The 15,334-nt window shown below is 34.8% G+C and overlaps 1 protein-coding gene across 2 annotated transcripts in view; it reads right to left on the minus strand.

The window, feature by feature from the left end:
- ATAD2B (ATPase family AAA domain containing 2B) overlaps nt 1-15,334 on the minus strand; it is a 157,057-nt gene that overhangs the window by 61,549 nt on the left and 80,174 nt on the right. For both annotated transcript variants that reach the window (XM_021697499.2, XM_044918700.1), the window contains 2 exons: nt 11,453-11,764; nt 7,903-8,038 (listed from right to left, as the gene is read on the minus strand). In XM_021697499.2, the coding sequence (XP_021553174.1) occupies nt 7,903-8,038; nt 11,453-11,764 (448 nt within the window). The remainder of the gene's footprint in view (nt 1-7,902; nt 8,039-11,452; nt 11,765-15,334) is intronic.

Genomic DNA, 15,334 nt, shown 5'->3' on the forward strand with positions numbered 1-15,334 from the left:
GAATCAACTAATAACTGTCAGAACCTACCAGAAGTAACAATTCAGAAGACAGAAATAGAAAAATCAAAACATTTCCTAATACCATCAATAACCAATGTAAGGAAGGAAAGGAGATCCTATTCACAAATGCAAAAGTAAAATAAAACAAAACAAACAATATTAAATATTCTTAGCAAAAGTGTGAAACTATATATACATAATGAGCCTGAATATAAAGATGTCAATTCTTCCCAACCCATTTAACTATAGTTACGGTATTTTATTTCATACATTTAAAATATTCATATCAAGGCCAACAGACACATGAAAAGATGCTCAAAATCACTCATCATCAGAGAAATACAAATCAAAACCAAGATGAGATACCACCTCACACCTGTCAGACATAAACAGAAACAAAAGATGTTGGCAAGGATGGGGAGAAAGGGAAACTCTGTTACACTGTTGGTGGGAATGCAAGCTGGTGCAGCCACTCTGGAAAACAGTAAGGAGGTTCCTCAAAAAGTTAAAAATAGAACTACCCTGAGATCCAGCAATTGCACTACTGAGTATTTACCCACAGGATACAAAAGTACAGATTCAAAGGGGTATATGCACTCCTATGTTTAGATCAGCATTATTGACAATAGCCAAACTATGGAAAGAGCCCAGATGCCCATCAAGTGATGAATGGATAAAGACGTGGTATATATACACAATGGAATACTATTCAGCTATTAAAAATAATGAAATCTTGCCATTTGCAATGACATGGATGGAGCTAGAGTATGTTATGCTAAGCGAAGTCAGTCAGAGAAAGACAAATACCATATGGTTTCATTTATATGTAGAATTTAAGAAACAAAACAGATGAACAAAGTGGAAAGGGGAAAAAAGGGGAGGGAAGCTAACCATAAGAGACTTAACTATAGAGAACAAACTGAGGATTGATGGAGCTAGGTGGGTGGGGGATGGGCTAGATGGGTGATGGGAATTAAGGAGGGCACCTATTATAATAAGCACTGGGTATATTATGCAAGTGATGATCACTAAGTTCTACTCCTGAAACCAGTATTACACTAAACGCTAACTAACTAGAATGTAAAAATAAGAAAAAAATTAAAATATTCACATCAAAATCCAAAAAATAAAAATTGAGGAAGGGACAATTTAAAACTTAATCACAGTATCATCTGAAAGAATAATCAAGTAAGAACATCAAGAAAATGTTGGTAAAGTGTGCTAGCTCCAATTTCAGAACATTTAAACCTGTTTTAGTAATAAGTACTTCATAGAGCTTTAATTTTCTCAGCAATTCTATGAAATATAAGCTTCCTCTTATTAAACAGATGAAGAAACCAAGACTCAGAGAAGTTAGATATGAGATTGTACAAATGGGTGGTGAAAGAGTTCAAATTCTCATTCAGGTCCATGTAATTGCTAAGCTGAACCACTGTGTTAGGATGTACTCTACTTTATATTGAAATATATTACAGAATAGAATAATAGAATATAATGTAGAATACACCAAAGAAAACAAACATAGATCAGAATATAATAGGCAGCCCAGAAAAAAAGTCGTTGTAGTTCAAAGAATTTCATATAAGATAATAAACATAAAAAATAAATGGAATAGGGATGAATTATAAAATATTGTTTTAAAATAGGGAAGATTCAGATCCTAATTTCACAGAACAAAATTAATTCTAACAAAGAAAAAACAAGAGATTCGTGTACTTTTAACTCATAAAAATCTACACTTTTGTAACTCAAAAATTACAATCTGAACCAAATGGCAAACAACTAAATGAGACAAAGAATCTGCCATTAATAGGAATAGTTCTTAATGTATAAAGAGCTTATGTTCATAAGTATTTTGTTTTTGTTTTAATTTTATTTTATTATGTTAATCACCATACATTACATCATTAGTTTTTGATGTAGTGTTCCATGATTCATTGTTTGCGTGTAACAGCTTCCTGGGCAAAGGACATAAACAGATAATTCAAAAAGAAAATGGAAACATAACATTTTTTTTTAGTGTTCATTCATTTAATAATTGGAGAATGCTTCCTATGGTAAGTCCCTCAGCCTTGGATACCTAACAACCAGTTATCATAGAGCTCATACTTGAACAGTATTGAGTGGGAAAAGGAAATATACAACTAATATAATTCAGTGTGATTAACAAGCAGTACTGTTTAAGTACAGAATGCTATGAGACACTCCAATCAGAGACTCAAGGCTTTCCTGGAAAGTGTTACCAAAGCACAAACTGAACAGGTTGGAGGCAGAAAGGACAAATTTTAAGAAATAAAAATAGGATGTACAGGGTGCCTGGGTGGCTCAGTTGGTTAAGCGACTGCCTTCGGCTCAGGTCATGATCCTGGAGTCCCGGGATCGAGTCCCGCATCGGGCTCCCTGCTCAGCGGGGAGTCTGCTTCTCCCTCTGACCCTCCTCCCTCTCATGCTCTCTATCTCATTCTCTCTCTCAAATAAATAAATAAAATCTTTAAAAAAAAAAAAATAGGATGTACAAAGGATCAAAGGCCCCTGGCCCTTTGGAGTAATAGTTCATACAGTTAGCTTCTTTTAAGGTTTTAGGGCAATGTATGGGTAAAGGTTCTGGGGTTAGGGAGGAGAGGAGGGAAGGAGAATCAGACTATGAAGAGCTACAAAGAGTTTCGTAAACCATGTTAAAAGTTTGGAATGCGCACTAAAGAAAAGGAGGAAGCATATTAGCTTAAGCAGGGGAAGTGATAGATCATACACATGTTTTTGGAAGATAACTCTAGATCACTATGTCAGTATAGGAAAAGGTTTGAAAGACGACAAAACAGGAGGAAAGATGACCAGTTAGGAGTCTGCAGTAATAACCCAGGCATGAGATGTTAATGATAATCTAGACAAGAACAGTGTCAGAGGAGGTGAGAAGGAACAGCCTGAGATGAGACTTATTCACAGGACCTAGACATTGACTAGATACATAGGAAAGAAAGAGGAAGGAGTTGAGGATGGTATCCAATTCTAGTTGTAATACCTGCATGATGGTAGCTCACCAGACTCACAGGAGAAGGGGAGACACAGTCCAGTACATACTGAAAGATGTGTGTGGCATACTAAGGGCAATCAGCAGCTAGAGATGGTCTAAAGCTCAAGACCAATGTTGGCTTAAGAAAGATTTGGTGGGGGGCGCCTGGGTGGCTCAGTTGGTTAAGCGACTGCCTTCGGCTCAGGTCAAGATCCTGGAGTCCCGGGATCGAGTCCCGCATCGGGCTCCCTGCTCGGCGGGGAGTCTGCTTCTCCCTCTGACCCTCCTCCCTCTCATGCTCTCTATCTCTCATTCTCTCTCTCTCAAATAAATAAATAAAATCTTTAAAAAAAAAAGAAAGATTTGGTGGGGCGCCTAGGTGGTGCAGCTGGTTGGGCGTCCAACTCTTCGTTTCTGCTTGGGTCATGATCTCAGGGTCGTGGGATTGAGCCCTGCGCTGGGCTCCACAGTCAGCACAGAGTCTGCTTAGGACTCTCTCCCTCTGCCCCTCCCCCCACTCAAATAAATAAATAAATCTTGGTAGGTAGGTAGGTAGGAAGGAAGGAAGAAGGAAGGAAGGAAGGAAGGAAGGAAGAGCTGTCAGGAGGGAGGGAAGAAGGAAGATTTGGTAGTTACAGGTGGGGGGGGAGACTTGGTAGTTATTAACAGAGATTAAAAAATTATGAAAATTGGGCGCCTGGGTGGCTCAGTTGGTTAAGCGACTGCCTTCGGCTCAGGTCATGATCCTGGAGTCCCTGGATCGAGTCCCGCATCGGGCTCCCTGCTCGGCAGGGAGTCTGCTTCTCCCTCTGACCCTCCCCCCTCTCATGTGCTCTCTCTCTCTCATTCTCTCTCTCTCAAATAAATAAATAAAATCTATTAAAAAAAAAAAGCCAAATTATAAAAAAAAATAATGAAAACACATCTTTTATCTGTTAGACTGATAAACTAAAAATTAATTTTAATACCATTAGTGAGTAGATGTTGGGAAAATTGGTTTTCTCATGACTAGTGATAATGGAAAAAAGCAAAATTTTTCCAAAATTAAATTTGGCAATTATGTCACATACATTCTAAAATATATATCCGAAGGATATTCTGCAATTTATCCCACTCCCAAGGACTCCCTTACCTCTTTAACATTCTCTATGTTTTTTTTCATAGTACATATCTTCTAATATTTTATCTACCTATTACACTTATTGTTTTATTATCTATCTCCATCTAGTACATATGCTGAATGAGGTCAGGGGTCTTTGTCCATTTTGTTCACTGACATATTCCAAGTACCTAGGACAACATATGGCACATGATGGGCACTTTGACAAAATATGTGAATGAGTAAATATGAAAGAACAAATGAATGATTCAAACAAGCAAGAAGATATTATTTTCATCTATCTGGTTGGCAAAGATGTAAAAAGGCAGTGTTCAGAATTGACACGGGTATAGGAAAAATAACACTCTCATGTATCAGTGCTGAAAAATGTAAATTGGTACAACTGTTCTGGAAATCAATTTAACAACCTGTATCAAGTTTTTAAATGTATATACCCTTTGACATAGCAATCACTGTTTTTAAAATTTACCCTAAGCTATGAATCAGATAATGATGTTAAAAATGTATACTGAGAAAGATGCCTATCCAGATCCACATATCTATCATAAAAGAAGAAAATTAGAAATTTCAATCTTTTATTAATAAGGTTATAAAAATTATGGAACATCCAAAAAATAAAATACTATGTAGCTATTTTAAAAGAATGACATTAAACATATACTGGCATGAAATAACTTTCCCAATGTAGTAGATAAAAAAGCAAGTTACATTAACCTTACAGGAGGATTTTAATTTACATAAAATAATATGTGGGTCTGTCTATACACATAGAGAAAATATGGAAGTGTGGCCACCAAAACTTTAACAAAAATTACCTTCAGGTGCTTGGGCTTTAATTTTTACTTTCTTCTTTATGCTCTTCTTTATTACTTGAATTTTCTACAGAGTATATCATCTTTCTAATCAGAAAAAACAAAGCTATTTTCATTTAGAAAACCTCAGAAAACTCTGTTTCTAATCCCCTTACGGTAATATACAGTCAAAAAGAAAACTTATTTTCCATCATAAGGGTTTTTTCTATCAGATTGGTAGACTTGAAATATCTTGACTTCTATTTCACCTTAAGTCTATACAAAGGTTTCAACATTGCTTTAGGAAACTATTCCCAGAAACAGAAACCCACCAACAATGCCCAAGCTAGTGTTACTGGAGACCATGATTAAAGTCATGCTTTCTACCTATTGAGCACTTTTTCTGTATTGATCTAGCACATGCTAACACTTGTTCAAACACAAAGCCAAACCAAATCAACAACAACGAAAAAAAAAAACCACGTACAGCCCTTATTAAAGGCCTCTATTCTAAAGTGTATGCTTCTTGGAAAGTATGAAAATCCTACTGTCCAACCTACCCAAAAAAACAAAGCAATTCCCTATCTACCTATTAAGCTCAGAAATCAATTTGGAAATCACATAGATAATAAAAATAATAAGATTCTAGGAAACAAACAGTACAGAGTCTAACTCTGCTACCTGCTAGCAGCTTAATCATGGGCAATTTATTTATTTTTCATTGTGGTTGTTTCCTCGTCTATAAAATATTGATACCACAAATGCTATACGACTGATGAGAGGCCTGTATGGATTGCTACATATAAAGCCTCAAGCTTTATAGATCTACCACGTCTAGTCTATAATGAGCATCAGATGCTAACTCTTAACCCTTCATACTCAGAAGGACAGCAAACCTTCCTTGACTTCCCAATGAAAGCTTCTAGTTCTGCTATAAAGCATTTTAGCCACATCACAAGGTCTGTCACCCTCAATAAGAAGAATTTCTCCAGAGTAAGAACTACTTTATATCTTACTCATGCTTATGTTTTCAGCACCTAATACAGTGCCAGGCATAAACACATAAAAACTGGGAGAATGGGTCAGTAAATAAAGAAATAAATAAATGGAATTTATCAAAACATCTAAAATAAAAAAAAGCTTACTTCTAGGATATACCTGTCTCCCTATTAAATAAAAATCACATCATGAACGAGAAATTTTATGTAAAAGAAGCTAAAATTAAACCAATTCCTTCAAAAAGGTTAAACCAAGCAAAACCATACCGTGATACACATTAAATGACAGAGAATGTTCTTAATAAAAAGTCAGCCTCAAAACTGCACATGAAGTTTTCTAAATCAAAATCTATTTCTGTATCACTTTACTGACAACAGACCTATATCATAAAACTGGAACAAGTCTTCTGATAAGAGTTTCTTAGCTCCTATTATATATTTCAAATCCAAATAACTAAACAAATCACACACATGCACACAGGGTAGCCAGGTGAGAATCAGAAAAAAATGATTATTTGGTTTTCCCTTAGCCATCAGTAAAATAGATTTGTGAAAGTACTGAAAAAAATTCTAAGAAAACGTCCCTGAGGGCATAAAAGATCTGGAATAGAAGAAAAGAACCTGCTGTTAAAGAACAAAAGAAAAAAAAAAGAGTAAATGAAAGTAACTTAGTCTCATTTTAAAAAAATAAAAAATGAGTTATCAGTGCAAATAATCAAATTAACATTTAACCAAAATCTACATGGGAGAAACTTCAAGTTGAAGACTTAAATTTGTTCAAAATATCTCTTAAAAAAATTACTAAAAAGTACATACAATCAAACCAGCCTTTTCTAATAAAAGTGCTATCAGACCTACCTGACAGGGCATTATGGTCCTATAACTATCATGCTAATTATGTAAACGCAAGTGATGAAGCTGCTAGTATTTGAAAACTATTTGGTCTCTTAATTTAAAATTACATTAGCACTAAAGTTGTTTACCTAATAAAATGTGCCTAACAAAAGCTGCTTTAACATGGATAAAGGTAAATGTAAACAGAAAAACCATAAAATCTAAATCAGGAAAGAGTACACTAATGAGGTTTTGGAGAATCAAAAAGTTGTTTATCTGTTTACTGAGAAATTTCTAATTCAGAATCTTTTTAGTACTCTTAGAATCCCTAAACTATCATCTGACACTTGTTACAAATTAAAATACTCCAGATCACGATAAATATTTCATTTTTGACCATTTTAGTTCAAAATAAAAGGCATTAAAATTGGGGACATAAGCTGACTTTCTAAAATACAACCCTTTCTTCCACCCTGGTTTTAAAAAAAAAAAAAAGAGGGACACCTGGGTGGCTCAGTCAGTTAAGCATCTGCCCTCAGCTCAGGTCAAGAACTCAGGGTCCTGTAATCCAGCTCCCAGCAGGGCGTCTACTTCTCCCTCTCCCTGTGCTCTCCCCCACCCCACCACACGTGCTCTCTCTCTCTCAAATAAATAAAATTTTTAAAATTAAATAAACAAATAAATCTCCTTAAAAAAACACACACACACAGAAATCACAGTTTAGAAAAAAATAATCTTTGGGGCACCTGGGTGGATCAGTCGTTAAGCGTCTGCCTTCGGCTCAAGTCATAACCCCAGGGTCCTGGGATCAAGCCCCGCATTGGGCTCCCTGCTTGGCGGGAGGCTTGCTTCTCCCTCTCCCACTCCCCCTGCTTGTGTTCCCTCTCTCACTGTGTCTCTCTTTGTCAAATAAATAAATAAAATCTTTAAAAAACAAAAAAAGAAAAAAATAATCTTTAGTTGACCAATAAACCCATTTTATTACCAGACAAAAAAGCATACACAGTAAAAGTTTCCTAGAATTGTGTCCAAACAGCTGAAGAAAACAAAGTCCTCAGTTACAACCATAAGTAAAAATATACCATAATTCTAACCATAAAACAGTAAAACTCACTCTAAATTTTAAAAAAAAATTGATATGTTACTTACATTGTAAAATGAAGGTAGGGTTTATGTACAGCAGCAGCTGATGACTGTTTCTTTGGTGATCCTGAGTGACAACTAGTCTCAAAAATTGATAAAGCATTCTCATCTTCACTATCATCTAAAATGAGAGTTTCTATATCTGTTCCAAAAAAAAAAATCACACAGATTATGAGGCTTATAAAGTCCTTTAATATTAGTGCCCCACCAAAGCTAAGGAAAATTGGTTTAAAAATCATGTGACATTAATATGTTACCTATCAAATAACAGAGATCAATCAGGCAAATTGACAAACTGCAGGTTTTTAAAATAATTTGTAATTGGAATTAATGGAATCCTTTTACTTTTACAGACTGCCTAAGTGCTAAGAGATGTGATTCGGAAGACTTCATTGACTATAAGAAGTCTGGAAAAGAAATGACACTCTCATAAAACACCCACATACTTATTAAAAATTTCTAAGTTAATTTGACCAAAACCAGTGCATTTCATATAAGATATCTTGCTTAGGTACTAGGGTGCTAAAGTTATGGCCAATTCTTATAAACAACAAGGAACAAACTGACTTATTTTTTAACATGGCATACACATATACACACATCTATACGTCTAGTTAAGAGTCAGGAATTCCGTGGAAACAAAACCAATCTTAAAAATGCACTCATTCAAGTAACATTAGTCTCTATATGAGTCTGCTATCTGTTACTGCTCAATGAACAAACTGGAATCTCTATTGAGAGTGCAATACTTAAAATTTACCTGGACTACAACCTGAAGTACTAATAACTGCTTCACACATACCTAACAAAAGTGTCAATTCGCTCAATAAGAAGCAATGCTACATGTGTAGGAGAAATGAGAGAGAATTAACATTGATAAAAATCGTACTCTTCTCCCAAAAAAAAAAGAGGAATAATTTCTACAAAGAGGTACTGAACTATGCTGGCAGATACAGAGTTCAATGGATTTTATAAGCTAAATATTTAGTACAAACAATATTGCGAAAGTTAACCTGAAAAATAATTGAATACCTTTTGAGTGATAATTTCATATACCAGTCTAAGAAGAATATTAAGACCCAAACAAACCAGAATAATAGATCTAAATAATTAAAAAATAATTATTAATAATCAAATAATAATCAAATTTTTTTCTCTTCTCCACTGGCACATGAAGAACTGGAACTAAAGCATACTTTGTATTTATTTAATAAATTTGTAAGAAAACAGTAATGCCATAAAAAATTCTCAAATGAAAATAAAGGAACTATATCATATGTCCATTGACAGATGAATGGATAAAGAAGATGTGGTATATATATATATATACAATGGAATACTACTCAGTCATCAAATAAAATGAAATCTTGCCATTTGCAACGACGTGGACAGAACTAAAGGGTATTATGCTAAGCGAAATAAGTCAATCAGAGAACGACAATTATCATATGATCTCACTCATATGTGGAATTTAATAAACAGAACAGAGAATCAGGGGCGCCTGGGTGGCTCAGTCGTTAAGCGTCTGCCTTCGGCTCAGGTCATGATCCCAGGGTCCTGGGATCGAGCCCCGCATCGGGCTCCCTGCTCGGCGGGAAGCCTGTTTCTCCCTCTCCCACTCCCCCTGCTTGTGTTCCCTCTCTCGCTGTGTCTCTCTCTGTCAAATAAATAAAAATCTTAAAAAAAAAAAGAACAGAGAATCATAGGCAAAGGGAGGGAAAAATAAAACAAGACGAAATCAAGAGAGGGAGTAAGAGACTCTTAATCATAGGAAACAGGGTTGCTGGAGGGAAGGGGGTTTGGGGGATGTGGTAACTGGATGATGGACACTAAGGAGGGCACATGATGTAATGAGCACTGGGTATTATACAAGACTGATAAATCACTGAACTCTGCCTCTGAAACTAGTAATACACTATATGTTAATTAACTGAATTTAAATTTTAAAAAATTTAAAAATGAACTATCATAATCTCTCAAATGGGAAGATACGATTTTTATGATTTTCTAAAGGTGACACAAGTTTTTTTTTTTAAATTTGGGGGAAAAGATACATATCCTCAGTTATGAAAATCAGAGATAAGAAAAGTACAATTCATGGCAGAGTACCTGACTCATTCATAATAAAATATTTGTTCCCCTCCCTATTTGACAAACTTAGGAGATCAAGTAATCCATGTCATATTTCATGAGAATCTATCCCTGAAAAATACAATTTCCAGAAAGTATAATTTATAAAAACAGCAAAATGCATTGATTGTTGATGATTTTTTACTATATATAATATTTTTAATGTTAGTATAATTAATTGAACAATTTTCTGGTACAGCCTACATGCCAAATAAGATATTAGGAACTGGGAAAATTAAGATAGTTAAAACTCATTACCTTCTCTTCAAAGTTCAGACCTTACTTTGGTTAGCATATAAACCTAAAGTTTCCCTGTAAATGGACTTTTTTTTTTTTAAGATTTTATTTATTTATTTATTTATTTATTTGAGAGAGAAAGAGACAGAGAGCATGAGAAGGAGGAGGGTCAGAGGGAGCCCCATGCAGGACTGGATCCTGGGACTCCAGGATCATGACCTAAGCCAAAGGCAGTCACTTAACCAACTGAGCTACCCAGGCGCCCCCCATGGATGACTTTTTAAAGGCAGTATTCTATTTTTATCTCAGGTCCAATCTTAAAGCTAGAATTCAAGACCTTATATAACCAGGTTCTAATTTACTCCCTTACTAATGATTTACACTCCATTAATACAGTACACTGAAGAGTGCCCTGCCAGTACCAACGAAATATATTTGATAAGTTGAATCCAGAGGGACATTATAAGCAACTCAGTTAAGAGCGCAGGCTAAAGAGTCAGGTGTCCTGGGTTTGAGTAAGCCCTAGAACTTACTGAATGACCCCAAATAAGTGAGTACTTCCTACATCTCCCAGTTTCCTCCTTTACAGTATTAAAGTACCTGCCCCACTGGACTGTTAGGAGGATTAATAAGTGACAATTTATTTAATGGTTTTATAATAAAATAAATGTAAGCCATCGTTATTATAGTCAACTTTTCTAAAGATAGTAACACTTCTCCATTAAGATAGTCAGAATGTCCCAAGAGGTAACAAATAGAACTAATATTCATTCTTTCTTTTTTTTTTTTTTTTTTATAGATTTTATTTATTTGAGAGAGAGAATGAGAGATAGCATGAGAGGGAAGAGGGTCAGAGGGAGAAGCAGACTCCCTGCCAAGCAGGGAGCCCGACGCGGGACTCGATCCCAGGACTCCAGGATCATGACCTGAGCCGAAGGCAGTCGCTTAACCAACTGAGCCACCCAGGCGCCCCTCATTCTTTCTTTTGACAAACATTCACTAGGCAACTACCATATGCTAGGCAATATGCCAGGCCTGGAATATAATCTAGTGAGTGAAACAGATACATTTTCTATATTCATGGCAAATACAAAAGAATAACACATAAATAACCTTATAAGGAAACTCAGAATTTATTTATGCCTGTACTTGTTTCATTTTAACAATATGAAAAAGTACTTTATAGTACCTTCTTTCTTGTCACTCTGGCTAATTTCAGCATGAGGAAACACTTTTTGCAAGACTGCTAGGATGTTGTTGAAGCTTCTTTCCAGCAGTGGTTTTATGATGGGGGATAGTGCATGTCCCGAAGACATGACGGCACGCTGGGAAGCAGGCACAATATTCTGCATTGCATGGTAAAAATCTTGGGCATTGAGCACTATTGAGGAAACATCTAGCTGCAGTTTATGACTGCTAGCATAGATCTGGGGGTACCGCCTCCGCAGGGCAATCAGGGCAGCTTCAGTGCACAGGGCCTTGATATCAGCTCCACAATAGCCTAATGCACAAAAGGAAAAGAATAACAAAGGTAAGTTCATTCTCCCAGTACCAACTATAGTTTGCAAGTATATACATCTTTATCTAAGGAAATAATTAATACTAAATCAATAATTATGTGCAATTTTATCAGCCAAAACTGAACATTTAAGTCACCTAATAAAATTATTTACTCAGTAAGACTAAAAATGTTCTGAATATTTTAATTAACAAAACATGAACTAGTGATATCAAAACAAACCAAGTATTTTGTGCCAAAATCACTGATTATAATGTACAACTTTCTTCAGGAAAGGTTTTTAAAGAGTAAGTTTCATCTCAATCCTTCATCAGTATTCCCAATAATTAGTTTAGTCCTCATGACATTACACTTACCTATAAACTTTTCTAATATTACTAATTACCAAACACATATAAGGAAGGAGTACAAAGTAGAACATACGCAGAAATTTCAAGAACAGAGCTATTCTCCTACCAACTTTGGATGCAAACCACAGCAAGTTTATATCTAATTACCCCAAAAATTATACTTTAAGGTTGTCACCATCTCTGGTAGTTTCAAAGGTACTGAAGGGAATAAGAATCCATTAATTTTCCACATTAACTTCCTTTTAATATATACGTTTAGCTTAAAATAACTGAAAATCTAGTTCTAAGGGCTATACCAACACAGGGTTTTATCCATTACCCATACTTAACTGATTATGTAGTTAACAGATCAAGCCCCCTCTTTTAAGTCATTTCACTGATTTAAGCAACACATACAAAAACACACAAACTGTTAGGTCTCAACCACAAAAAGGAAGAAAAATTCAAACCAGCCATGTTGTTTTTTATGTCAGCAATTAAACTTGCATTTGGCCACCTTTATCAGTTATGCCAGCAGGGGAACCACTCAAACTAGTTTTAAAACTTGAGACCCTAAGCTCTTCAAAGAGTGGCATCAAGTTTATCTTTTTATACTTCGCAATGACCTTGTGGAACATGTAAATAATGAAACAAAATGGTGATTAGGAAAACTATGAGCAGAAAATAAATAGCCCCAGACTAACCTACAGAAAAAGAACATTAAGGGACAAAACTATATAAATCAAACTGCAAGTGACTCACACATCTATAATGAACTATATCTTTATTATTAGTAGGGCACATGATCCTGCTAATCAAGTCCTACAGTAACAGAAAAATCCTCCTTACTCTGCTCCCTTTTTCCCAAAGCATGTACCACTTTTATCATTTACCTATTATGTTTATTGTCTACCTTCCCCAACTAGAATGTGAGCTTTGTGAGGGTATGTGTATTCATCAGTTTTGCTCACTAACATATCTCATATACTGAAAATAACGCCTGGCCTGGCATTCAGTAGATATCCAATAAATGTCTGGCCTGGCATTCAGTAGATACCCAATAAATATTTCCTGAATGAAAGAATGAATGAAAGAAGAAAAGAGTAACTCCAAGGTTATAATTTGGGGATGTATAACTGTGAAGTTACCATGCACTACCATAAAAAGTGGAAGAATTATATTTACTGGGTTTTTCATTTTTTTTTAAGAACTCTAAATTCTTTTATTAAGCCAACATACTGTGAATAAAAATTTCAATGAAAATTATGGAAAAACAGAAAAATATTACATTCTTAAAGAAATATTTATTCAGAATTAAGGGAAAACTTAGTATAACCTGTGAAAATCTAATTCAGAAAATTATAAGCAGATGAAGCACTAACACTGTCCCATGACAACAATCAATCTCCCAAATAATTCTGAGAATAACCAAATTTACCATTAGCCTTTCATTTTTTATTCTATTTCTCAATGAATAAGCCTGAAAAAAAGTATCTTTTCCTATGCTGTACATATCCTAGTTATATTAGTTCAAAATAACTGTAAAATACCAGCTCAGTTATAAACAGTTAATGAAATAATCCATTTCAGAGGAAGTAAAAAATAAACTACCATCTTCAAAAAATATAAACAACCGCATTTCTTTTTCTTCTTTGAAAGCATATACAACACAGTTGGTGAACATACCATATGATCCTATTTCTAAGAGCAAAAAGCCTAAATTTTTTTTAAAAGCTCAGAAACAGTGCAAAACAAAGAAAAAAGCCACTAAAAGATATTTTATGTAATAAATGATACTTGTAACATTTATGTTCGACATAACGTTAGTAACATACGTAATAGCAATGTACTGTTCATTTTTGCTTAATCTACTAAGGATAATTTAAAAGTGTAACAATTGGATTATCATAATCAACAGACTATAAAAGAGAGGATTTATCTTTATTACATTTGCCTGTGAATGAGAATACTGGTTTATATCTGTAGTTTTTAATCTTGACCACTGATCTGAATAAATGATGAAACTGAAACAAAAATAGATTCCCAACACTTAGTGAATCAGAATCTCTGGTGATTTAATATCATAAATGTGTATTTTGAGAAAGCTTTACAAGTGATTCTGATATACAAAACAAAAAACTGAGAACTACTGGATTAATAATATGCCTCCTTTACCAGACTCTAAAACAAAACTAAAATTACATGACAATCATGGCTAAAGAGATTATATTTAAGATCACATGTCCTGGTTTGGGCCTCTTGTCTTGTCATAATTAAAAGCATATTTTTTCACTCTCCAAAGGGTCCTGATTTAGAAAAGTAAATATAGATAATATGATCATTCTATATTTATGGAAATTACAGCCTTTTGAAAGTTAAAAGTTGGTGTTAAAGAAAATATCAACATCCCTTTCATAAGAATTCCATAATCATATTAATTCTACCATTACAATTCTAATACTCTGATGAACACAAATACCTAGATACCAAAGAAAAGCGGTTTTTTGGAAAAATGAAACAAGACAAAACCAGAGAGGGAGACAAACCATAAGACTCTTACTCTTAGGAAAAAACTGAGGGTTGCTGGAGGGGAGGGAGGTGGGGGAATGGGGTGGCTGGGTGATGGACATTGGGGAAGGTATGTGTTGTGGTGAGCGCTGGGTGTTGTGTAAGACTGATGAATCACAGACCTGTACCCCAAAACAAATAATACATTATATGTTAATTAAAAAAAAAAAGAAAGAAAAAAACTTTTTTTTTTTTTTTTTTTTTAGGTAAACTCTACACTGAATGTGGGGCTTGAACTCACAACCCCGAGATCAAGAGTCACATGCTCTACTAAGCCAGCAAGGCACCCCAAGAAAAAGCATTCTCAAATACCACCACTAAAATGGAAATTTGTCTGAAAAACTGAAAATACAAAAAGGTTATAGACTAGACAATTGTAATACTAAAATTTTATGAAGTTACTGTTTAAGTAAAACATCAAACATAATGAAGGCCCACAAGATAGACTCCTCGTTGATACACTTCCATTGTTTTGTCCTTCTTAAGTGAAAATGAATAGAGGAATATGATTAGATTTGAGATCCTCATAACCGTAAGCTCCTACTATTTGTGTATGTGATCTAGACACCGAAATTATGTGAGGACTACTTTTAAAAATCACCCCTATTAAGCATCCAAACCCTTCCACGTACTTGGGAATTTATTTCAAGGTAAA

This window comes from Neomonachus schauinslandi, chromosome 10 (assembly GCF_002201575.2).
Source record: "Neomonachus schauinslandi chromosome 10, ASM220157v2, whole genome shotgun sequence".
Lineage (NCBI taxonomy): Eukaryota > Metazoa > Chordata > Mammalia > Carnivora > Phocidae > Neomonachus > Neomonachus schauinslandi.